The sequence below is a fragment of the Cynoglossus semilaevis genome, chromosome 7 (genome assembly GCF_000523025.1).
Source record: "Cynoglossus semilaevis isolate Cse_v1.0 chromosome 7, Cse_v1.0, whole genome shotgun sequence".
Classification (NCBI taxonomy): domain Eukaryota; kingdom Metazoa; phylum Chordata; class Actinopteri; order Pleuronectiformes; family Cynoglossidae; genus Cynoglossus; species Cynoglossus semilaevis.
The window spans coordinates 10,861,474-10,885,887 of record NC_024313.1 but is presented as its reverse complement, the minus strand read 5'-3'; the positions used below and the strand labels follow the sequence as shown (position 1 = coordinate 10,885,887).

Here is a 24,414-nt window from a genome sequence, read left to right as displayed (position 1 = left end):
CTGACCATTAGTCTGTGATGAATGAATAGATTTGTTACAGTGGCGTTCTGAGGCTCAGATTTGGTCCGACTCTCTGACTCACTAAAATCCTGCCAGGCGGGGAAACCTAATCATGCGACTCCACCCTCCCACCCACCTGACACAACCGGTACACAACACAGTGAAATTTGTCAGCACAATTCAAACATGAATGACTCTCCTCGTCTGGTGCTTCAGGTAACGTGACTTTTTAACAACACCAGACTCTTTGTCCATGAAATGGAATGTTTTCAGTAACTACATCAATGTAATAAATTACAAATGTAAATACATTTACAGATTAGCAACTGTAGCCTGCTGCACATACAAGTAAATAAAGTATGGTACCTGAAATAGGTCTGCATCCCTAGATCTTTAACAAAAATAATGTTTTTTCTGCATGAAATAACTGAACTTTTTGTGTAAGTCTTCAACTGTGACAAATGACGTAATGACGAAATGTCATAAATGTTTGAAATATTCACAATTGTCAAAATGTAAGGTAACTAAATCAATGCATTTTTTATAACTTTTGACATTTCATCTCTGCTCAAGAATGCACTCACCTTGCAGGAGTGTGTGCATGTTGTCACCAAACTGTGGAACTCCTTCATCTTCCGCCTTTGCCAAAACAGCACCACCATCACCACCACCTCCTGAAGCCATGGAGTTTCCAACTGCAGCACAGAGTCGATCTCCGGGGGGTGTGTGTGTGGGGGCTGGGGGGTCAGGTGACAGGAGTCAGTGAGTCATCAACACAGACAGATCCCCGGTACCAACCCTGCAGAAAGTGAATACACTGGTGTTAGCAGGTTTCCAACAATAAATGTGTGTTACCTGATTAGTCACTCTAAGAACACACCCTTCCACACCCTCACTGTACCACACACACAGATACAAGTACACACATGCAAATACACAGACGGAGAGCTCACAAAGCAGATAAGAACACGCTCTAGAGGAAGAGACCGTAGAGAACTTTAAGATGGCGTGGCCACAAACACACACCTGCAGCAGGAGAGCGTCATCAGACACCACTGAGAGCTACTTATCCCACAGTAGCAGTTATGTATGTAGTACTGTGTGTACAGCTGTGTGTACTTCCACACCGGCACAGCCCTGCATCTGCTGATCTACTGTGTAAGACCTAAGCTTAAAAACAAGGTGTCTCTTCCTCAACCTGGTGCCAGTACAACGCAGAGTGAAAGGCCCCGCCCACTGCTTCTCACGGTCGGCTAGAGCTAAACACTCCTGTGAGTTCTCACACAAACCCGGCTGTGAGGCACTCGTACCCCAGAGGAAATCACTGCTCACATTAGACTGTTGTTTTTTTGTGAGGATTTGGTAGATCTGCTGCTACAGAACACAGATAAACAACGGTTTATTTTTGTCTTACCTTGATAAACTCCTTGTATGCTGTTGATGTAGCTACGCAGCAAAAACACAGACAGTCACAGATACTTTCACTCTGATGCATCCATGGAAACAGTCTCAGTTTTCTACCGAGCTTCCCAGAAACTGCAACACTTATTCAGGGATGCTTTCACTTTCACTTTGGTTTTTTGTTTTTTTATTACAATGTGGTACAGTTCACAGTAGCTCCTAATAAGATTCTAGTCCTGTTTAATATGACTACCATGTTGAAGAGCGAACAAAAAAAAAAACTCTCTCGATGTTTTAGTGGAAGGAAACAATTGTTGATTGATTCTTTCAGTTCTCAGAGTTTTTCCCTAAATTTGGTCAAAAGACTACACTGGTAAACATAAAAATTCACATAAAAATCCCAAAACTGTTGTGCCTGTCCTTTGGTGGACTTTTCCTACTGACAATAGTCTGTGATTTTGGACAAAAGATATATGTTGTATTTGTGTAGATGAATTTAATAAATACATAAACAAGTGCAGTATTGTTTTCATGTTGTATACATTTTTCATAAACTATCATTCTTTAAAAAAAATACAACACAACCAAGTCATTGAGATCTACATACATAAAAAACAATCTGTGTGTAATCAAAGTTTCTTCTAAAACATGATGTAAATACAAGACATTACGTGTACTTTTGTATTACTTACCTTTGAAGTCGCTGTTTTCTTTTTTCAATCTTGATTGTATTTTATATTCTATTCCCCCAATCTTGATTGTATTTTATATTCTATTTAGTTGAGTCAAAACCCCCAATTTGTACAAGGATGCCTGGAATGCACTGCATTGTAGCGTATGTCCATTAGTTGGTGCTGTGGGCAAAAACGTAGCTGCAGTGGTTTGGAATTTAGAGAAGAAAGAGACTTCCTCCTCCACGACTTTGACGTCTAGCGGTAGCTACTGTCCTGACCTTCCTGCGGCGTGGAAAAACTCAAAGGTACAAAAGAGCCAGCATTTATTTATGTGGAATTTCCGCACGTAACGCTTAAAACCTACGAACACTACACACAACAGTACTGACTTTTAAATTTACAACTGCTGTATGTACGAATTTTGCAGGGTACTGAGCATGTTAGCTCAGCTTTTTGCTAAGGCTAGTTAGCCTTATCTCTTTCATTTGCCCAATGGACGATGCTAACATGCTAGTTAGCTTCGCTGTTTACAAATTAGAGATGTTCGTTTCGCCTTAGCCTAACTTGGTATATGTGCGTTGTCTATAACAGAAGTCTTTACCTTTTTTTGACATACGTCCTGTATCTTTACTCTGCTCGTTGACAAACATCTGATGTTAATAGCGACCGAATCACAAGCGACGGAGTTGCTGCTATCCTGGCTGAACTTAATGAAATTAACGGTTATGAAATAAGGTTAGTTACTGGAGACGCCCATTGTAAACGGTTTCAGGGCAACTGAGAATGTAGAGAAATTGGATTTACGTGGCCTTTAAAAACCTTAAACTCCTGTCCCTTTTCCTGACCTTATTGTAGTCAGCGGTCACTGTCAGCTCGTTATGATATAATAGTGGATTATATAATATACTTAAATCGTTTAGATCTGATTACGTTAGATTTATTTATCGTGCACTGCGATATTAAAATAGTCAAACTGTCTTGAAGAAATAACGAAGAAATAATTATTTCTGTCTCTCCCCCGTTATTTACTGCAGGGGGTGGTATAACTGCAGTTTCAATAACCATGACTTAAGTGTGCTGATTGAGTCACCAGGGGGTGGTATAACTGCATTTTAACTAACCTGGTCCATGACTTAAGTGTGCTGATTGAGTCAGTAAAGTTACCAAAAGACGTGTCATATATTTAGCTCATCTCCTATTGAGTCTACTATTACACTAAAATGAGTCTACTGGGTACACACTGGGTATAAATCAGTCAAAAATAAAGGTTGAATACTGCTCTTCTACATTTCCGAAGCCAATTAGGTCTCAAGCATTTAAAAAAAAAAGTCAGAAAGCGGTGTTGCTGCAGTTCAACTCACTGCCATTTGTTTTTAATTTCTTGAGTCATGTCTCTACCAAGGTTGAATGACAGTGAACCTGTGCTTGCACTTGCAGATGACAGGTGGTTTTTTTGCAAACTGGTGGACCCAGATGCGACCTTACGCAAGGTTGTACGCGGACGTGTGGCCTGGAGTGGCCCTCGTGGGTTACCTTTACTACAAAGTCTCCTATGGTGGTGAGCTTAAGATCAGTAGTGTTTTTCACAGAGAATAGAGAACACATGAAAAAAGAATTAAGTAATTTGATGGTAATTTTGTTTTTGTTTTTTTCCCATGCCAGGCAAGAAGGCAGTGAAGGACAGTAAGTACATTTTTAGGTGGTAGGTCTTTTCAGTGACGCTCATTTACGCTGCACCTCTGAAATGATCTTATTGTGTCTTTTTGCAGAACCCTCCCACTGAGGTCTCCTCCCCTGGGCCCTGCTGTGATATAAGAACCCTGCGCCGAAGTCCAGCTTCATTGTCTGATTTATTTTTTGTTAATATGGAACAAATAAAGTTATTATTCAAAATCCAGAATTGTTTTTCATTTAGGTGGACGACGTCCAATCTAAAACACTTCCAGAAGGTTTTAGTTCTGGAAAAAAACTGTCCTGTGAGTGAGTAAGTTATTCAAGCTCCAGACTGTCCTGTGAGTGAGTGAGTAAGTTATTCAAGCTCCAGTTTGGGTTTATACTTTAACTTTTACGATTAAACTACAATGAACCTATATTTAGAACTGAGCGAGTGTGTTTCAGAAAACCAGACATTACTAATTTAACCAAGTATTTATCAAACGGACGAACGGCGTGATTATGAATTGTAGACCCGGGCTGACTCACTCTGTTCTCCACAAATGACGTGCTGTGGAACAGACTGCCTACTTTGGCAGAAGCAGAACTGATATTCTGACAAAATCTAGTCAGAAATAACTGAATATACTGTGTGGTTTCTGATAATAATGATGTGGTAACTTGGACGGTGTTCAGATGTTCAACATCACATGATTTGTGGTGGGTGTTTGAATCTAATTTGACTCATTTTGTGGACACTTGTTTTCAGTGAGAAGTTATAGTGTGTGCTCTTTTAGGGTTTTTTTTTCCTGTAGTACCGTCAAACTACACAGAGTTAGAAGACAGTTGAGACATTCAGCCCATTTTTTCCACCTACGCAAGTGACTGGTTAAACGTGTGGACAAAGCGGTTTAATCATTAATGGGCAAAACCACCAAGTTCTTAGCAGGTTAAATGGAAAAACCCTAACAGTATGACATCGTCATTTTTGACTCCTGTAAATCTGTTAGTTGAGTAAAAATCCTGCCAATACTAAGATAAAACTTTGTTTTTTTTCACAACCTTTAAACATTTGTTGACTATATGAAGAGAGAAAATAACTGGCAGCAATACTGATGAATGAATTATATGATTATATTACGTATATATTAAGTTCCTTTTCCAGTTGCCAGCTCTGAACATTAGAGACCACAAGTGGGACCCGACCCACATTTTGCGAAACCCGTTTCTGGTCCAGTTCTCGCTTCCACTCTCTCTCTCTCTCTCTCTCTCTTTCTCTCTCACTCACTCGCTCTCACCCACTTACATTCAAACATGGCGAAACTCTGCCTCACTCTGCCTCCACACTCACCTCTCTCCTCCACTTCTCCATCTTCTCGCTCACCATCACCTTCACCATCCGCACCCTCATCCTCACCAGCGCCGTTATCTCCGGTACCGTGATGACCCGCGACGATGGACAAGTTGTCCTCCAGCCTGTCGGAGATCACTTGGAGCCCGGTGTCGCTGCCGCTGGACGCGGTGGTCAGCAAATTCCGTCTGCCCACTCTGGTTCGTCTGGCTCACGGTAAGACACAGCCTTCCAGTCGGAGCCTCCAGCGTCGAAGAAAACAGTGAAACAAAGAGACAGTTCTTTAAAACAAACAAACAAACAAAACATTTTAAAAAACTTTTTCGGTTCTCTTATCTTTTCTATCTTAACAACTGTTCGCCTTCACTGCTCTGATCCACAGTCGGGGTGGGGGGGAGTCGTTACTTTAACGATGATGAATGTGATTAGAAATGCGTTCAAATGTTGTGCTGCAAATTGGGGTTTGGTGTGTTTTCGTGCATAAACGTTGCAAAAAAAAAAATTTAAAAAATAAAAAACATTGTAAGAACAAGTGTAATAATTTACAGAAGTCTGTGAAGCGGTCCGTCAAACTGTAGCGTTAAAACACACGATTCCGGTGCAAGTCTTTCAAAAACAAAAGTACGCGCTGCAAAGAAAAAATCTTTAAAAAAACCAAAACAAAACAACGTAAAAACGCCTCTTTTTTAAAATTAACCTCAACCAGCTATAGTTATATACTGTTTTTATTTAAATAGAATAACGATGTCAACATTCTGTATGGATTTTAACATTGGTGATTAAGACTTAATATAAGACACAGTTTAACCTGCTGCATCAATGAGAAAAAAAACATTTGAATACATTTATTTTTAATGTAAATTAAAATGTCCATCAGTAATGAGTTCATAATTAATGATGTCTGTCAAATTAATTACTCATCACATTTACATATTTATATATGAATGTTAAAAATGTGAAACTGTAAAAGTACTGGACTTAGAACAACCCTATAATGTTATTCAATAATCTTCTCATGACTTAGATCAACCCTATAATGTTATTCAATAATCTTCAGGTCAAATGAGTCCAACTGTGAGAATTAAAAAAAAAAAATTTAATTATACGTGACCTAGCGCTGAACGCTCATGCACTTATTTTGAAAGAGACCCCGAATTTATTTCCGTTATTTCTTCTTAAATCTTTCTGCCTTCATGCAGCTGCACAGTTTATTCCCATGACACGGACTTTTCGTGGCTACATAGATTGGAGGAGTTTATTGATCATTTCCAGTCCCTTTTTGTGACACATTTGTGTCTCGTTTGTCAACTTCCGCTCGTCACCTCTGATGTGTTTTTAATGCTGGGAACTGGCTGCCGATGGATGTCGCGGCCAAAGTTGTTCCAGTCCAGCGAGGCCTGGAGGCAAAGCCACAAAGTGTCTGTTGTTGCTGCTAAAGTGTTGCTCAATTCTTTTCATATGTAAATGTGTAATCTGTCGGTGAATGTGCTGAATACCAACGAGCAGGAGAACCCTCAGCTTTTCCTCCTACGAGGTCGCCTTGGTTCCCTTTCTGTTCCCAAAGGTTCCCAAGTTCCTCAGCATTTACGCACCTTACGCACCAGTCAGACACAAGGCGGCGGTGTTGTCACCTCCCACCCCGGCCACAATGTCGTACATCAGTTTGTTCACTCACTCAAATGGTAATTAACAACTAGCTTAGATGACAGCATTCTCTGCCTATAATTATAAATTATATTTATATATAAAATATATAAATTCTATAGTGGCATTTTCATTGGTTTTCATAAACATGACTTGTCAACTGATGTCAATACCGATATTAATATTTTTAAAAAATCCAAAAAACGTTTTCCTACCACATATCACCCGCACCGTCCTTGAAAGGATTGCGCACCACCTGTTGATTACATCCATTTACAGAATCACTGTAAAAAGATAGGGTAAAGTTACTGAGGTAAAACATAGACATTTCTTAAGAGTTAAAGTAGACAAGTATTTTCTCCGTTGATTTACAAAGACATCGTACCTTTACGTACACTCTCGGAGACACGGACCTCCTGTTGGTGACCTCTGTGCTATAGTACAGCTCAAAGTTACAGTGAAAGTTAGAAATAATTAATATTTGAGAGAATGATTATTATGATCATTTCTGAATTTACAAACAGCAGGCAGCTTTGTCCTTCTCCCCTGTAGGGGGTGCTACAAACAAACAAAGATGGACACGTAGGTCAGGCGTGTAACTAAATCAAATAACTAGAAAATGTTACTTTGTATGTCACCAAAACGTTTTTTTTTTTGTCATCTTCTTTCATTCACAGAGGTATCGACGTCCCATCTACTTCGAAAAGTACTGCGTGGCGACCGATAAAACGAGCGAAATGCAGTAACTTTGAACAGTCAACGTAAGAGAGATAAAGTTAGACTAGCAGGAGTCTGTGCTGCAGTACATCAGCAGAAATCAATGTCGTTGTGCTACACCATGGCTCGCTGGAAAACTCTGTGTGTGTGTGAGTGTGTATAAGTGTGTGTGTGCAGTTGTGTATGTGTGTGGGTTGTGTAATTGCAGGTTGTCGAAGGCAGAGCTGGGTCATGATTAGTAGGTTAGGTGTGCTGAAGCATCACTGATGCTGGTAATTACCAACACTGGATCCTGGACCGCGTGTGTGTGTGTGTGTTTTTAGTGTTTTCCGTGTCTGAGCCACAGGCTGAGGCCTGGAACTAAAGACCGCTGGACTTTTCTAGAAAGTTTCTCTTTATCCTAAATTCACTGTGTGTGTGTGTGTGTGTGTGTGTGTGTTCAGGTGAATGCGTGGAGGGTCTGTCAGAGGAGGATGTGGTTCTGCTGCACTCCTGCCGTCAGTGGACCACGGTGACGGCCCACAGCTTAGAGGAGGGACACTACGTCATCGGACCCAAGATTGACATTCCTCTGCAGTATCAGGGTGAGTGTGTACATACATAAACACACACACACACACACACACATACAGCAATACCACCGTCATAGAAATACCAAAAATATTTGTCCATCAACTCTACAGAAGCTCCATTACCAAGTACAGGGCCCAATACTTCTGCTGAATAGTAATACTTCTTGAAGTACTTGTGTTTAGATTCAGGGACCTGATACTCTGTAATGACTTGTTTATTTACGACAAGAATCACTGTGAGATTGTATCTTCTCAGTGTAACAACACTGTGGATCGAGGAGGAGTTTTTCGACTCCTCATATTTGTCCTTAAACAGTAAAATAAAACACGGAACAATTACTAAATCTGTAGTGAACACACACACACACACACTTACACACATACACTCCCCCTCCTCCCCCCCAGCACTGACCTTGCCCTCCCTCTACTGCCCATTCAGTTTGATTTCTTCCTTTTTTTTCTGAATGAGTCTGGTCTGTATGACCTCATCGGCGCTCATTCTCACGATCCCATTGTTCCGGGCCTCCATCCATCCATCCGTCCATCCATCCATCCGTCTGTCTGTGTAACTGGATCTTAATGTCTCCTCTCCGTTGCTTCCTCCACTGATGGATGGCTGATGTTACCTCACACTACTGCCGCTGCCACCGCTGCCGCCGCCTCCCCGGCTCCTTTTCCTGGAGAGGAAAATGAATTATTGCAGAGGGGGGTGGGGGGGGAGAGGAGGGGACGCTGACATCATGGTCGATTAAGACACTTTATCACAGGGAGTGTGTCATCGCTAGTCCTGCTGAGGAAAGAAGAAGCTGGAATAGTCATATTAAAAGTACACACTTTTGTACCTTAGCACGTCTACACCGTTGAATATAGCTGTAATTTGGGGATTGAAAAAACAGTAAACACTAATTTGGGCGTCGAGAGGGGACGCTTGTTGTGTTCCTTGTGTCCGGCCCATTGTGTCATTTTGCAGTATCCAGCCCACGGGCCACAGTTTTCCCATGCTTGTTCTTAAATGTTAATATGTGGGGGTGTGTAAGTGGGGGTGCAGTTTCTTTTTAGTTGCTTTTTGGACCTAGAAAAGTGCTGATGTAGAGGTGACGGGAAGTGGAGGTCATGTGTGACTCACACAGAGAGAAGTCTGATTTCTGGCACCCGTCTAAGAATCTGTTGCAAAAGAACTGGTTTTAATACTGTTTGTGTCTCGTCATGCAATAGCGTTGGTTTGGAGATTAAAATGACCTCAGTGCTGACAACAATCAGTGTGGATTTATCCCAACAGCAGTATTAAAACCTCTATTTGTCTTTCTTTAAGTTCAACATCTGAGCTGTTGATGTTGTTGTTGGTGAATCAGAGGACACGTCCTGTGATGAGATAATGTCTCCACGATGACTTCATACAGGAAGTCCAAATAAGCTTAGGATGAGAGCAATATAGGTGTCTCCCTGGGGACGGACAACAGGATGCTCCTTCCTCCTTCCTCCTCCTCCTCCTCGTCTCTTCTCCTCTGGTTCTGACATCACCACGTCCGTATCATCCTGTGTTCATCAATGAGAGACTGGGATGCCTGAAGTGTAGCAAACAAAAAAAAAAGGCTGAATGATCTTTCGATGTGAATGGATTTCTGGGGAGCGAGTGGCGCCGCAGTCTGAGTTGTAATGTCGGAGCAGAGGAGAAACGGAGGAGAAAACCCCTGAAACATTTTCTCACTCCCACGGTGGAATCCGTAGCTTTTCTACGGCAGTGACATATCACAGAACTAATCTAGGTCCAGATAAGAGTTTCCAAGCTGGAGCTCAGGTTTTATTTGGGGTCATGTTTTGGAGGGCGGGGAGGAAGGGGGGGTGATGTTGGTGAAAAGTGGCACCTGCTGGTATTGTCCGATGCCTGGACTCTCCTTATCCTAGTGGAGGTCCTGTGTGTGTTGGCCGCACAAGGTGGAGGAGAAAGAAGAGCTGGAGGGGAAGTGGAGTTTAGTATTCCGCTCCGACTCCCAGACAAAAAGAAAAAAAAAAAGAGAGAAACTTTCTCATGTCTGTTTTCCTTCACACACCAACACTTTGACTCTGGGAGACGGAGCAGGAGAATCCTCTCAGGGTTATCTCAGTTCAACCTAAATGATGATTTGAAGCTGCTGCCCGGGAGTCCACCGTGGTTCTTTACAACACTAGAACTCACTGTAAAGAACACAAACACTGTCACCGGACCCAGAACCAGAATGAACGGGTGTGAAGAGTTTACAGACAGGAGCGGGGGGGCCAGGGGGGTGAGGTGGGGGCAGAGAGGAAAGCAAGAATGTGTGAGTGAGCGTGTATGTGTTACCATGGTGATGAGTCTCTGCCCTGCGTGAGAATGGAGGTCTTTTATTGGTTGCCATGCCAACCCTGTCAGCTGTTGATTGGTGTTGAGCTGGTGCCAGGTCAGAGGTCGTGGAGGTGTTTTTGTATCCTTTTCACCCCCAATCAATCTGTGTGTGTGTGTGTGTGTTCAGGGAGAGTGAGAACACACTTTTTCCACATCCCTGTTCTGCATCACATGTTCACCTTGTCAGCCATCATCGCTACAACTACAACTACAACGCAACATGAACGGTGCCATTCCTCTGTCTTTTCTCATTTATTCTCCAACTGTTTCTTTATCTCTCCTTAGGCAAGTTCAAGTTGTTGGATGAAGACCGGGACGTCAGGGATCCCGTCCAGTATTTCTCCAGTGTGGAAGAAGTTGCTGGAGTCTTCCCCGACAGAGTCTTCGTCATGGAGACCATTACTTTTAGTGTTAAGGTTCATTTCATCTTCGTAACCAGATATATCTGGTGTGTTCATGTTGGCCGCTGTAGTGATGGAGGACTGTGTCCGTCCGCTCGTGTGTGTGTGTGTTCTGCAGGTGGTGTCAGGAGAGTTCAGTGAAGACAGTGAGCCCTACAGCTTCACTCTGCAGGCTGGAGATGAGCTGTCGCTCATGGGGAAAGCGGAGCTTCTCTGTGCCACTCCCTCAAAGGAAAAAACAGGGCTAAGTGCCCTCCTGAGACGGCTGGGAAAGACTCCCAGAAGTGAGTAAGGCCAAACTCAGAGTTTCATGTTGACTTTTTTTTCTTTGCAGACAGACTTTCGTGGTTGTCTGCCTCTCGCCTTTTTGACCAATCTATTTTTTCTATCTTCTGCTGTTGAAGGTAAAACTCCCTGTTTGGTCTGCATGAACCATCGGACCAATCAGAGTGTCAGCCTGCCCTTTGGCTGCCGCGGTCGCTTTTGCACACGCTCCCCTCTTGAGCAAGGCATGCTGGGTGGGGAGCACACGGTACGCAGCATAATCGAGAGGGTGCGCCTCCCCGTCAACGTGTCCGTACCCTCAAGACCCCCTCGAAATCCCTACGACCGCCACGCTGTCCGGGAAGGCCATCGCTACAAGCTGCTCAACATCGTCAGCAAGACGGTGGTTCTGTGCATGGTGCTGCGTCAACAGGAAGTCTCCCCCTCCCACTTCCTGCTGCTGCGCTGCATGCCCAGGTTCAACGTGGCCGAGGCCTCCGTTCACACCGCGGCTCTGGAGAACCTGTTGATGAGACACGTGTTCGACCCGGACGGCTACTCTCGGGCCGTCAGAGAAACCCGACCGGAGCTGGAGTGTATAACGGAGGAGTGTGTGAGCCCACGCCGCTCACGGGTGTGCGTGTCGGGTCAGGACTCCATAGCGCCAGCGCTACAGCGGCTGTCCATGTGTGGGTACGGGGGCGGGGTTTCAGACAGCCTATCACAGCGCTGCAGGGACTCTTTTGGAGAGAGACTAGGGGAGGGCCCGGGTGAGGAGAGGGAGTACGTGACTCCAGAGTGGACTGAGAGTGAATTAAGGACCAGTGAGGAAATCCCTTACGAGGAACTCTGGACCAATCAGAACACAGAGAGCTTGGGGAAAGAACCAAACCTCATCACTTTCCATTCGTCTTCTTCATTGGACGGGACTCTGGGGACAGTGGTGACCAGAGTGTCCACGCCGCCGCCTGTACCTCCAAAATCTGATGCTGTGAGTGTCAGTCAGTGTCAGTCAGTATCACCTGTCCTGTCTGTCACGTCCGTCTCACTCCGACTCTCTGTGTCTGGTCCGTCCTCAGCAGCATCCGGTGGTTAAAAGTCAGGACGCCACGCATAAATGATTCATACATTACAGCTTTTAAACCTCACTTATACCCCCCACTCTCCCCCCACACACACAGGTTCAGATCTGTACACTGTGTCTCACTTGCAGTAATAACTTCCTACGTCATAAGTCAGGATTCAGATCTGTATAATTTTTTTTTTTTAATATTTGTCTGATTATTATTTAAATCCCAAAATTTTTAAATTTAAGCATTACAGCTCTGTGATTACATTCAAAACGTCAGCACATATGATTCATATTTCTTTATCTCCATCAGTTTTAAAGGAATGACAGTGTTTTAAATAAGCGTTTAGTGCAGTTTTGAAGCCCAGGATGTTGAAAATGTATCTGAGTTCTTGGTTTTGCTTCAGTTCCCTTCTTATATTTTAGTTTGAGCCATCTGTATTTTTAGAAGAGCATTAACTTGGTTTGTTGATTTAATGACTGTTTAAAAAAAGGGAGAGGGAGGGGGCTGCTGAATTATAGCCTTTCACACACTCTGTTCCACATTTACTGATATTTAACTTGTCAAGACTCTCTCTGCTGTGTGTGTGTGTGTGCCCTGCTCCTGTGTGAGAAAGTTTGTGAGTTAAGTTGAATGTAAATAAGTTAAAGAGTAACTCAGTGGATGTTATTATTGACCAATGGGAGCAAACATAAACACACATGCACATGTTCTACTCACTCATGTTCTCCTTGTAGGTAAGAGAGGAGTGTCGCTACTTGATTGCTCCTCCGGTTCCCCCTCGCTGCTCCAAAGGGGGCTCCATCTCCAGCCCCGCCCCCAGTCCTCCCGTTCCACCTCGTTTCCCCAAGACCTCCAACTCACCGAGACCCAACCTCTCCTTCTACTCCTCTGGACTTCAGGACAGGTATGGGGTGAAAGCTGTGTTGAAAATGAAAACATGTAGAAATTAGTCTTTGTTATGGTGTATAAGTCAAAGGATTCATTACAGGGTGGCTGTGAATGAATCATGATTAATCGTAAATGTAAATTTCCACAATTAATCCTGATTAATTGATGTGAATCAACATTCCTAAATATGACAAAAGATGAAAAAAAAGACTGATGTTTCAGTTCACGTGTTGACATTTGTCTCATTAGTCAGACAGAGTGTGTCCCACTGATGCCACTTCTCCTGCTCTGTCTCAGCTGCTCCCCCTCTCCAGACACCTCCTTGTACTGTTACCCCTGCTCCTGGGCCGACTGCCCCGCTCCCAACCCTGCCAGTTCGGAGCCGGCCTCTGCCGTTCCTGCAGACAGCACAGCCAACCCTCAGCCGGCGCAGGCTACCTGGGTGGAGCCGTGGACGGACTCCTTCACCTCCTCCTCGTCTTCCTCTGGACCTCGACTCAGGCCTCCTCCTCCTCAGAGTCGATTTGCCCCTTTTGGTGCGTTGAACCCCTTTAACCGCCAGTCTCCCTGCCCTTCCCCTGAGCCCACCACCAATCCGACGACGACAGATTCCTTCAGAGGCGCAGAGGGTGGTGGAACGTGTGTAGGGGTCAACGAAGGCCCGTCGGCGCCTCCTGACTCCTCCTGGAGGCCACCTGCGGACCTGTCCGCCCTGTCGTTGGAAGAGGTGTCGGCGTGCCTGCGGTTCATCGGCCTCTCCGAAGCGGCAGTGGCCATCTTTCAGAGGGAGCGGATCGACGGCAGCCTCCTGGTGCAGCTGACCGAGGACATCCTGTCACATGACTTCCACCTGAGCCGACTCCACGTCACCAAGATCACACAGTTCATACAGGGCTGGAGGCCCAAGATTTAACACTGAACACACACTCAGTCCTGATAATGTGCCTGTCGGCTGCTGAGCCTTCTCCGATGTGCCTTCCACTGTGACCAGCTGGCTGCTGAGCCCCACTCTGACTGACGCCGAGGTCAAACCACGCCACCCTGTGGTCAAGTCAAACTCTCTTACACTTGATTGGCCCTTGTGCCAAACGTTTTCTGACAGACTGACTGCATATTTTCTGTCTGAATCACAGACTGGGACTAGTTTACTAACAACTGGCAGCAGCAGAGGGCGTCAGGAGGAACCTGGGCCCCGCTTCCAGTTCGTGTTTTGGGGGGGGAAATAGTAAATCTTTATGCTACAATAAAAATGTGAGTGCTGCTCATGTTTGTCTGGCCGACATGCTGGAAAGTTTGAGGAAGAAACCACAGTCCCAGAAACGAACAAAACATTACTAATAATAATTTAAAAAAAAACAGATGAAGAGACTAATGGAACGGCTGTGACTTTTATAATCACATAATTGAAGCGTGAATTTATAGAAACATTTGGATTTTGCCAAAATAAAACTATGGATGGGAATTGTAATAAAAATGATTACATACATTTCCATTCAACTGATTTTGATTTTACAAAGTAATTTAATCTGCAAATATTTTCAAAAAATAAAATTTAAATTTGCTTTGCTCCCTAGATACCTGTCCATTCAGCATCCCTTAAAATTATATGTAATATATATATCTAAACATTAGAATTCTGGATAAATATTAGCAGATCTAAAATTACAAATGAATCAGTAACACATGGTACAGACAATTACTTCCAGGTAGAGTTTGAATCAAGACTGTACCGTTTGTCTTTGCTTAAAAAGCAGGTGATGATTAAAACTGTGTTTTTACACAGAGCTACCATCATCTCAGCCACGCTGGGAATTATTGTTAGTTTGTCTGATTTAGTCAGACAACTGTGAGCATGAAGGTCAAAACAAATTTGTTATTATCTCATACGATTTCTTTCTGATTGACAAAAACACTGCTGCTTCTGCTGCTTCCTGTCATCGTCTGAAATGATCCTTGTTAAATTCCATGCTCCCAAAATTCCCTGCTGCTGCCTGTTGATGGCAAATTCCTTTCATAATTTTTTTTTTGTTTGTGTTTGTTTTGTCTCCATTTTTGGTTTTGCTAAAAATGCACATTATTGTCATCCTTTGTGTGATCCTGCATCTGCAAGGCCACTGTAAGAACAGCAACGAAGAAAAGAATGAATGATGATATGAAATAAATAGAAATGAAATGAGGAAATTAATTTCTTTTTTTTTGCCTTGAGGAAAAATTGTGATATATTCCTTACAGTATGTACGATCATTTTATAAAATCTCACCGGTTTTCCTTAAGGACAGTCTCACGTCGAATTTCTAGAACAAAGATCTGCCACATGCTGATTTTACCCACAGGCTCCACCAGCTGGTGCACTTGTCCCATCTTCCTCCTCTTTATCAGCCCTGATGCTCCTGCCTGTCAGCATCATGTCAAATGCCACACGCATATACAGTACATACACACACCCACAGACAGAGAGAGGAAACTTCTCCCAATTAACTAAGTGAATATATGAATACATCACAGCAGGGAACAGGTGTAAGATTTACACATTCTTGAAGAATGTATCTCAAAAAAAGATTAATTTGAAATTTAAAGGGTTATAATTCATTAAAGAGATTCTGTTTTTCTTCACTGATCTCAGAGCACTGGACAGAACTCAAAATAAAAAGGATACCTGAAGACACACAACCTGAATTAACACCAACCAGGTGCAGTATTAGTCACGTGATCTCTGACACTGTGCACTGAGTGACAGATTGTCAATAAACATTTTGGTGGAGCCTCCATCACGCCCACCTCTAACTATAAAAAACACCCAACGGTGTTATCCTGTGGTTCTCAAACTAAGGATAGGCCCTCCAGTGGTGACATGAAGCCACTGCACAAGCCCTTAGATGACCAGGAGATGGATTTAAATAAAACGACTTCTATAGATGAATACACAAACAAGTGTTTAGTAATGATACTTGTTTTTTGTTTTTTTTCCTGGGGTAGGTTACTATGAAGTTTCTCCAGCGTCTGAGGGGAGCTGGTGGGTGGAAGAGGGGGGGCGTGCCAGAAAAAAGTTAGAGAAGTGTGATATCCAGAGTGAGAGAATTGCACACACACTGATTAATCATGTCATCTGTCAGTGAAGGACTGAGACAGAGACAGGCAGTCAGGACTGTCACACACACCGTCTTCCTCACTGACATGTATGCACTGTCTCACACACTCCACACACACACACACCCACCCACCAACACTAACACTCCTGAGCTGCTATATCATTGAGTCGTATAACTGCCACATCATCCCTGAGCTGGTGGCTGACGTGTGCTGGAGCTTGATGGAGGCAGACCGTCAGACAGAGGGCTACCAGTGTAGTATTATGTTAATTTTCTGCAAGTTTAACGCCGTCCCTGGAGAGTGAAGCATAAATAGCATGAGTGCACTCAAACGGCGTCCTTACTCAAGGACACTTACTGCGTAGGCACAGTGAGAACTGCGGGAAATCGGAAGGATCCATAAACCAACCTGTCGGTGAATGATGAGCATAGATGAAAAGTCTTTTTTTTTTTTTTTTTAACTCTAAGAGTAGCCAAACTGCAAGCCCCAAACTGTGTGGACAGAAAGCTAAAAATCTAGACAGCGAGGTGTCAAACTGCTGGAGGCGGCTCTTTACTGTATAATTATGCACTTTTTTTTGACAAATTCAAAAAGTTCACAAGTATAGTCTTATTTGTTGCATGCAGCTACGGGTGAGAACGATGTATGTTTATACCTGGTTATTATAAGACCAAGTTCAGTCGACATGTGGTTTGTGTATCAAACACAAGCTAAAATTATGCTCTGCAATTGCAATTGTTATGTTTTTTTATCCATTGGTCAAACCCAATGTGTATCGTTTGTTTTTATGTACGTAAAAAAAGTTTGTAACAGGTTCAGATTTACAATATACCAAGACAATAGACTGGGTCACATAGTGGCCACAAAGAAGTTGTTTTAGTCACGGCCCTGAAGATGATCTGAACAATCTGTGGTTCCATCAACAGTTTGTATGTTATTTCTCTCTCTCTCTCTGTTTTTGTGTGTGTGTGTTTCCTCCCACAGTCATACACTCCAAACTGACCAGTGTGTGCGCGTGAGTCTTGTTTTTGACCTTGCAACAGCACAGACTAGAGAACAGTCCAGAGTGTATCCTGCCTTCGCCCCAATGATCACTGGGATTGGCACCAGCTCCACCATGACACTGAAAAGGAGAAGGCAGTAGAAGATTGGACGACTGAACTCAACTCATGAATCAGGTACTGTTAATAATATCCCTCACACAGAGGGATTCCATATATATGGGTGAATACTCATGTCTGTATGGTAGTAAGATTTTATTTACAAAACTATTTCTTGTTGTCAAATCCAACAAAACCTTTGGGAATGATTGTTTCAAGTTTAATTTCAATATGGTGGAAACCTTTGGAGAGTCCCTTGTTGAGTGTTACTTGTACATTGCAGTAACTGTGTTGTCTCAGTTAGGTTGGCCTAATAAATCATCTGCATCATAACACGGTAATTCAGTCAAACCATGTTTGTATTTAATCCAATGCTGCCTTTTTGGGTACAACAACATAGACCAAAGAAAAATGAGGTAAAACTTGAATGGATGGTGATGCCCACGAGGTTAAATTATTCTAATTATTTTAATTAAGTCCCAGTCTAAGGGGGGGTCCTGGGTCTCAGGGTCTCTGGAGGAGCCTCCTCAGCTCTGAAGCCTCTGCTGTCATCTCCTCCTCTGATCTCCACTTGGCCGGAGCATCTTCATCTTCTCGGTCATGTTTCTGCAGCTCATCGTAGACGCTGTCGTTCCGCTCAAAGTCGTCCTTCTTCCTGGGCAGCACGTGAACGTGGACGTGCTTCACGGTCTGTCCAGCTTCCGGACCGTCTTGAACCGCGATGGTGAGGGACGTGGCCTGGAAGTGCTTCTCCACCAGGTTGGCAACGATCTGAGTGGTGCTGAACAAATCCGCTACTTCGTCTGCACGCAGGTCCCTAAACCGCTCCACCGGCCGCAGGGGACACACCAACACGTGTCCGGGCACAACGGGTTTCCTATTGACCAGCGCAAAAGACAGTTCCGTCCGCAGGAACACCGCTGAGGTTTTGATTAAATGTTGGCCAAAGCGTAGGGTCGACATGTTAACTAACCATCAACTGACGATTCAAACTACCTAATAATGAGACAGGATGTTGTGATAACCAGCGATGTCCATTGGAGGAACAGACGGCTTCGTTTGTTTTCCTCCTCTGAGGTCCCGCCTCTCTCCGGCTTCTGATCTGTTCATTAATATACTTCCGCATTTTTGTCCCATAATTTAGAATTATTAAAATGCTTTTGTATAATTTGGCAGTTTGTATGTAATGATCTCTGTAAGTGTTGTTGCATTTAAAATCGAATAATAAAAAATAAAAAAACTGGGCCGCCTTTGTTTTGCTGTATTATATAACGACTTCATTAATTATGTTTTTATATTACTATAATGTAAATTACTATAATATATATAATGTTTTAACCCTAAAACTGTTGTGTTATTACAACCGATCATTTACAGGCATTAGTTTGGGCACCTAAATAATCTAAAGGTCCTTCCAAGTGTTCATGATTTTGTAGTCCGGCAGCTCTGAACAGTGTGGCTCGTCCTTTGACAGGGAGCTAGTATCGACAAAGGCTAAACACAAGCACGGGTAAGTGTTACGTCTTCCATGTGCTCAGAAAATTAAATGCAAATAATGAAAAATTGTGTTGATCTTTTTTAAAAATACGTCTGTTTTGTCATTACTTGTATCCTCACGAACACTGAATGGAACAGTAGCATAGTAGTAGCTAGCTTGCTTAGCATATATATGCGCTCTCACATTTTACTTGTTGTTGTTAAAAAGTGTATATATATATATATATATATATATATATTTAATTTAAAATTGACATTTTAACGGTTTATGCCTTTGTCTATTTAAATAAAAAGACTTGACCTAGATTGAGTTGCGTACTGTCTGTTTCTACCCCAGTGGTCTGTGAATGTAGGTGAAGGGTCAAGCGGGTGTATAGAGGTTGGGTTGTGTGACCGACAAGTTATAAATGCCGCACAACTAAAAAGTGTCTCACCATTGAATTTTCCTACTGTATTCTTAAAGAACAACAGCTAAATGCACACGGTCACGTTATACCCCACTAATAATGTGCATTCATGCTAACAGGGAGAGTTACAGTACGTGAATCACCGGCTGCTAATACAAACAAAAGTACAGACTAATTATTTCTCTTTTGTTAAATTCCTTTTTTTCTTTTTTTAAAAGAACATTATGGCTGCCCTGATGCTGATGCTGAAGTCTTTGCGGAGCTGCTCCGTCGGCCCTTCCCGGGCACTGCAGTTTGGTAAGTTGTCTCTGTCTACATTATTCATTTGTTGATTTTATGTTGTAATTATTATTTTTTTTAATCTTGGTGTATCAGGGACGAGAGCTCTGAGTTCAACAGCCCACCTTCAGGCTCAGGGTAGGTCATCACCAGTCACGTTAATATAAGTTTAACATCATTTTTTTGTTATTCTTCTGACTCAACTAACCTCTGATTTTTGTTTGTCTTCTCCTTTCAGTTCAGACAAAGAGTAAGAAGACTCTGGCCCGACCCGGTATGAAGAACATAGTTCTGGTAGAGGGAGTTCGAACCCCTTTCCTACTGTCTGGAACCACGTACGTTTATGTTCTGGGTTTCCTGTCTTTTCGTGTCTAGTTGCGAACACAAATCTAGACTGACTGGAGTATTATTTCCACAGCCTCCTGCCATTAAATGTATGATTAACTTTTTGTGCTCCATGTTTTACAGATATGCTGAACTGATGCCTCACGACCTGGCCAGAGCAGCTCTGCAGTAAGTTACTAGATCTGTTAGATTTGAAATTTACCCAGTTGTTGTGAATGACTAAATGAAAATATTTGACTTTTTTTTTTCCTAGGGGACTGTTGAACAGGACGGGTATTCCCAAAGACTCTGTAGATTACATCATCTATGGAACCGTCATCCAGGAGGTCAAAACCAGCAATGTAGCAAGAGAGGTAGCAACACACAGTTTTACTTTGGACCAGTATTCTGAAACTGAACCAGTGTCTAGAATCACAGTTCTTGTGACAAAGATGTCCTTAGTGAATCTCACTTACTTTGCTGTGACTTCAGGCAGCACTTAACAATTCTTGTGACAAAGATGTCTTTCGTGAATCTCTCTTACTTTGCTGTGACTTCAGGCAGCACTTGGTGCAGGCTTCTCTGACAAGATCCCGGCTCACACCGTCACCATGGCCTGCATCTCCTCCAACCAGGCAATGACGTCAGGTCTGTCCAAAAAAAAAAGTTTAGTCGTTTTACCGATATATATATATAATGATAAATTAATGTTTCTTCTTCCTCTTCCAGCTGTCGGTCTGATAGCTGCAGGTCAGTGTGACGCTGTTGTAGCAGGAGGGGTGGAGTTTATGTCTGACGTTCCCATCCGCCACAGCCGTAAGATGAGGAAAATCATGCTGGCCCTCAACAGAGCAAAGACCCTGGGACAGAGGCTCAGTTTGATCGGCAGCATCAGAATGGCCCACCTCGCCCCAGAGGTTCTCACAGGTTTTTTCTACTTCATTCTTACGTTACTGTCATTATCAGCTTCACTGACCTTTTGTGACCCCGGTGCAGCTTCCTGCCGTGGCTGAGTTCTCCACCTCCGAAACCATGGGACACAGTGCCGACCGTCTGGCTGCTGCTTTCGGGGTCTCCAGGTTGGAGCAGGATGAGTTTGCTCTGCGGTCACATTCATTGGCTAAAAAAGCCCAGGATGAAGGTCTGCTGCAGGACGTCATCTCTTTCAAAGTGCCCGGTAAAGACCCCCGGAACTGGACACATTTAGTTGACCATGGAGAATGTTTACTGTCATGTTCAAGGGCTTGAAATAAATGCTGTAGATTTGACAAAATGCTGGGACTTTTATATAAGACTAAAGGTTAGGAACAGACTAGGTCAAAAAAGGCCAATAAATTGCTAAACGTTATAAACGCCATAACTGTAGCAAAAATATATGCTCAACACAAAGTATTGTTGTACCTGACGATTGGATGGATTTTTCCAGGTCGTGACATCGTGTCCAAGGACAACGGCATCCGTCCGTCCTCCATGGAACAAATGTCCAAACTGAGACCTGCCTTTGTTAAACCTCACGGCACAGTCACTGCTGCCAACTCCTCCTTCCTGGTGAGTGCACACAAATACACAAAGCAAACCATCAAGACAATGACATGACATTACATTAAACATGACTCGTGTTTTTTGTACGTGTCCTCAGACCGACGGTGCCTCTGCTGTGCTGATCATGTCTGAAGAGAAAGCCTTGGCGATGGGTTTTAAGCCCAAAGCCTACCTCAGGTGACCTCACCCGTTATGTTTGCTGTAAACATTTTGAATTGACCTCAGTGACACCTCTCCTAAAAATTCATATGACATTTTTATCCTGGCAGAGATTTTGTCTACGTGTCCCAGGACCCTAAAGATCAACTGCTTTTAGGGTGAATTTAATTTATTTTTTTCTCACTTTCAACTGTATGCGTACATTTACTATAAATCAGCATTAGATGCTGATAAAAGCACAACATTTATTAATATTTTTTTTTACTGTTTCAGACCAACATACGGCACACCCAAAGCCCTGGAACGTGCTGGCTTGACCTTGAATGACATTGATGTTTTTGAGTTCCATGAGGCGTTTGCAGTAAGTCCATATACAAGGTTTGGTCTGTGTGTTAGCCACCGTCGGTGTGGATTAAACACACACTCAGCCTAAAGACTTTTTAAGTTTCAGGTCTTTAAACATCGTTTTGACTGTTTTACATCTTAGAAACTGATTATATTTATGTACATCTCTGTGACCCTCAGGGTCAGATCATGGCAAATCTGAAGGCCATGGACTCAGACTGGTTCGCCCAGACGTATATGGGAAGAAAAACGAAGGTTGGAGTTCCTCCTATGGAGAAGTTCAACCTGTGGGGGGGCTCTTTGTCCCTGGGTCACCCGTTCGGTGCCACAGGCTGCAGGTTGGTCACCACAGTGGCCCACAGGCTGCAGAAGGAGGGAGGACAGTACGGACTGGTGGCAGCTTGTGCTGCTGGAGGACAGGTAAGGAAAGGTGTCATAAATCGGGAACATAAATCGTCTTTGTCACCCTAACCTGCTTGTCTTGTGTTTTCCTCAGGGTCACGCCATGGTGATCGAGGCGTATCCACAGTAACACACTCCACCTGACGTCTGTTAAACTAATTCAGAACTTTTATCAAGACAACTGACCACACACACTGACATCTAAACAGTGTAAATACAGCTCTGGCGCCACCTGGCTTTGTTCTCACTCTGTTAGTGACTGTTTGTACTGAAGCCTGTGTAAATGAAAACGTGGCTAAGAGGAGTTTTCTTTTGTTATTATAGCAGGAAGCTGCTGAGAAAAATTGTTTGCCTTTAATAATGGCTTTTCGAGGTTGTTCTTGTTCAAATGTAACATAGCAAAGTTTAATAAAGCCACAGTGCTAATGTTTATATACACTGTGATATTTGTTTTTCTTACAAACTGTGGACAATAAAAAAAGTGATTAAAACAAATGTCTCTACCACAGGCAAAGATGATTGACAAGTGTGGAATATATGAAAATAAACAATCAGAAAAGAAAAAGGTTTTAAAAAATAGCTGAAAGTTTTTAACCTTAGAATGTGTATCACTTTATTAGCAAACTATTAGCTTTGTTAGCTAAAGCTACACACCCTAAATTCAGCATTTGCTATTCTACTTCTTTTGACCTAAAAACTGTCAGTCTGGGTTTTGACAAGTAATGCACTTAAAGTCGCAAAGATGAAATACACGTGCTGTTTTTTTTAGTATACAATAAAACATTAAAGGACAATACTAATCTTTTGAAGTCTTTTTCAGCATCTTTGCCCAAAAATGATCGACTGTTCTGAGCTGACAGAGGCCCTTGATGTACGGACAACAGCAGATGGAGACGAGCGGCATTTGGTTTAATTCAGCAGGGATTGAAACCATGGCAGGGAAGAAGATCAATGTATAGAAAGCTTTTGTGCTGCTGACAACAACAACAGTGAACCTACAGAGAAACAGGGATGGGGGCTGGGCTTCATTTTTTTTAAATGATTTCCAAATTTGCATCACCAATCTTTTTCTTTTTCATTACTTTTTTTTAACAACATATTTGCATAGGGTCCCTGCATCATGCCGGCTTTCAGTTTCCCTTGCAATTAATTGATGCTGACTGATGCAGCCTGCCTCTGACAACAGCCCTGATGTTAATGAGGAGGTAAAGAGGGGATGTTTGGGCTTCCCAGTGTTTTAAAAGCAGCATGAATATTTAAATTTAGCAACGTGACTGGCAGACGACTTGAAAGTTCAGGTTGCAGCCTTACCTTCTCAATAATAGGTGGGAGGAGGTTTTATTTTGGCAAAAAAACACAAACTTGTACAGAGGCATTAAAAGTGCATTTGACTGCATGAAAAACACTTTTAGATATATGGTAGTGTGCCCCCCCCAACACAATATATTTAGTGTATAGAAATGCTCTAGACATATATCCCTAAAATATCTTAGTTTTCTGTGCCTTAACAGTCAGATCATGCTACAGTGTTTCTAGAAAATGTATCCAAAATGTAAAATAAATAAAACGTGCGTGCACAAGAACGGCCAGAAAGTTGAAAAACAGAATAACAGCTACCTTAGATAAAGATAAATTCTTAAACGTAGGCCAGAATGAGCTAACAGTTAGCCTAAGACCCAGTTCATACAGAGCTAAAGACCATCAGAAAACAGACCACCACTGTCCCCTGGTCTGCGGTGTCTTTAATGTCCACACAGACCACCTCAGATTGTCTCCATATCCTAAAAAAAAACCCATGTTTACATGAGAAATGTTCCTTCAGAGGAAACTAAACTGCACACACACACTCACACACACCCTCTGACTTTGAGGGCTTGTTAACGTTGCTTCAACCAAACGCTATAACATTTTAAAAATGTATTTGAACATTTAGTTCTTCCAGTTGAAGAAATCCTCGACTCTGAGCAGCAGGGAGTAGATTAATGCAGTCGGCTCTGTGACACACACACACACACTCACACACACGTGCAGCTGCAGGCACGGGAGTAAAAACCAATGTTTTACCGCCAAGGCAAAACGCAGCTCAAATGTAAATAGCAGGCAGAGGGAGTGTGTATAAGTGAGAGAGAGAGAGAGAGGGAGAGGAGGAGAGGGTTTTGTGTTTTTTTTTTTTTAACTGCTTCAAACTCGTCTCAACCCTGTGAGACACCGGAGACGCGCAGACACATGCAGACAGAGCGGGCCGCCTCCACGCTGCTCCCTCTGCCTC

At 42.9% G+C, this 24,414-nt stretch overlaps 4 protein-coding genes and 1 long non-coding RNA gene across 5 annotated transcripts in view; 2 read left to right on the top strand and 3 right to left on the bottom strand.

Moving 5' to 3' along the window:
- syne2a (spectrin repeat containing, nuclear envelope 2a) overlaps positions 1–2,100 on the bottom strand; it is a 55,764-nt gene extending 53,664 nt beyond the window's left edge. Inside the window, exons 1-2 of the mRNA XM_017033843.2 lie at positions 1,027–2,100; positions 585–799 (exon numbers count right to left, since the gene is read on the bottom strand). Of these exons, the coding sequence (XP_016889332.2) occupies positions 585–684 (100 nt within the window). The 5' untranslated portion in view covers positions 685–799; positions 1,027–2,100. The remainder of the gene's footprint in view (positions 1–584; positions 800–1,026) is intronic.
- Positions 2,101–2,150: 50 nt separating this feature from the next.
- Positions 2,151–5,211, bottom strand: LOC112487263 (uncharacterized). Its single transcript, XR_003050195.1, has 2 exons — positions 5,080–5,211; positions 2,151–2,255 (listed from the first exon to the last, which is right to left on the bottom strand). It is a non-coding gene; the product is annotated as an uncharacterized LOC112487263 (long non-coding RNA).
- gareml (GRB2 associated, regulator of MAPK1-like) lies at positions 5,093–15,181 on the top strand. Its single transcript, XM_008313393.3, has 7 exons — positions 5,093–5,295; positions 7,884–8,024; positions 10,660–10,790; positions 10,894–11,059; positions 11,180–12,030; positions 12,847–13,016; positions 13,298–15,181. The coding sequence occupies exons 1-7, from the start codon at positions 5,184–5,186 to the stop codon at positions 13,911–13,913; spliced, it is 2,187 nt and encodes a 728-aa protein (XP_008311615.1). The 5' UTR covers positions 5,093–5,183; the 3' UTR covers positions 13,914–15,181.
- Positions 15,182–17,531: 2,350 nt separating this feature from the next.
- On the bottom strand, positions 17,532–18,294 carry LOC103381161 (bis(5'-adenosyl)-triphosphatase-like). Its single transcript, XM_008313394.3, has one exon. The coding sequence runs from the start codon at positions 18,151–18,153 to the stop codon at positions 17,695–17,697; it is 459 nt and encodes a 152-aa protein (XP_008311616.1). The 5' UTR covers positions 18,154–18,294; the 3' UTR covers positions 17,532–17,694.
- Positions 18,295–18,557: 263 nt separating this feature from the next.
- Positions 18,558–22,641, top strand: hadhb (hydroxyacyl-CoA dehydrogenase trifunctional multienzyme complex subunit beta). Its single transcript, XM_008313395.3, has 15 exons — positions 18,558–18,700; positions 19,313–19,391; positions 19,470–19,511; positions 19,612–19,708; positions 19,842–19,886; positions 19,972–20,071; positions 20,258–20,345; positions 20,427–20,614; positions 20,694–20,874; positions 21,124–21,245; positions 21,337–21,416; positions 21,509–21,556; positions 21,672–21,759; positions 21,924–22,163; positions 22,240–22,641. The coding sequence occupies exons 2-15, from the start codon at positions 19,319–19,321 to the stop codon at positions 22,273–22,275; spliced, it is 1,428 nt and encodes a 475-aa protein (XP_008311617.1). The 5' UTR covers positions 18,558–18,700; positions 19,313–19,318; the 3' UTR covers positions 22,276–22,641.
- Positions 22,642–24,414: the final 1,773 nt, after the last annotated feature.

Excerpts from the sequence above, each read along its gene's own strand:
- LOC103381161 (XM_008313394.3), bottom strand. The coding sequence starts at position 18,153 with ATGTCGACCCTACGCTTTGGCCAACATTTAATCAAAACCTCAGCGGTG.
- gareml (XM_008313393.3), top strand. The coding sequence starts at position 5,184 with ATGGACAAGTTGTCCTCCAGCCTGTCGGAGATCACTTGGAGCCCGGTG. Across the intron at positions 11,060-11,179 it reads GCTGGGAAAGACTCCCAGAA|GTAAAACTCCCTGTTTGGTC; the intron begins GTGAGTAAGGCC and ends CTGCTGTTGAAG. Across the intron at positions 12,031-12,846 it reads TACCTCCAAAATCTGATGCT|GTAAGAGAGGAGTGTCGCTA; the intron begins GTGAGTGTCAGT and ends TTCTCCTTGTAG.
- hadhb (XM_008313395.3), top strand. The coding sequence starts at position 19,319 with ATGGCTGCCCTGATGCTGATGCTGAAGTCTTTGCGGAGCTGCTCCGTC. Across the intron at positions 19,887-19,971 it reads CTGGCCAGAGCAGCTCTGCA|GGGACTGTTGAACAGGACGG; the intron begins GTAAGTTACTAG and ends TTTTTTTCCTAG. Across the intron at positions 21,760-21,923 it reads AGTTCCATGAGGCGTTTGCA|GGTCAGATCATGGCAAATCT; the intron begins GTAAGTCCATAT and ends TGTGACCCTCAG.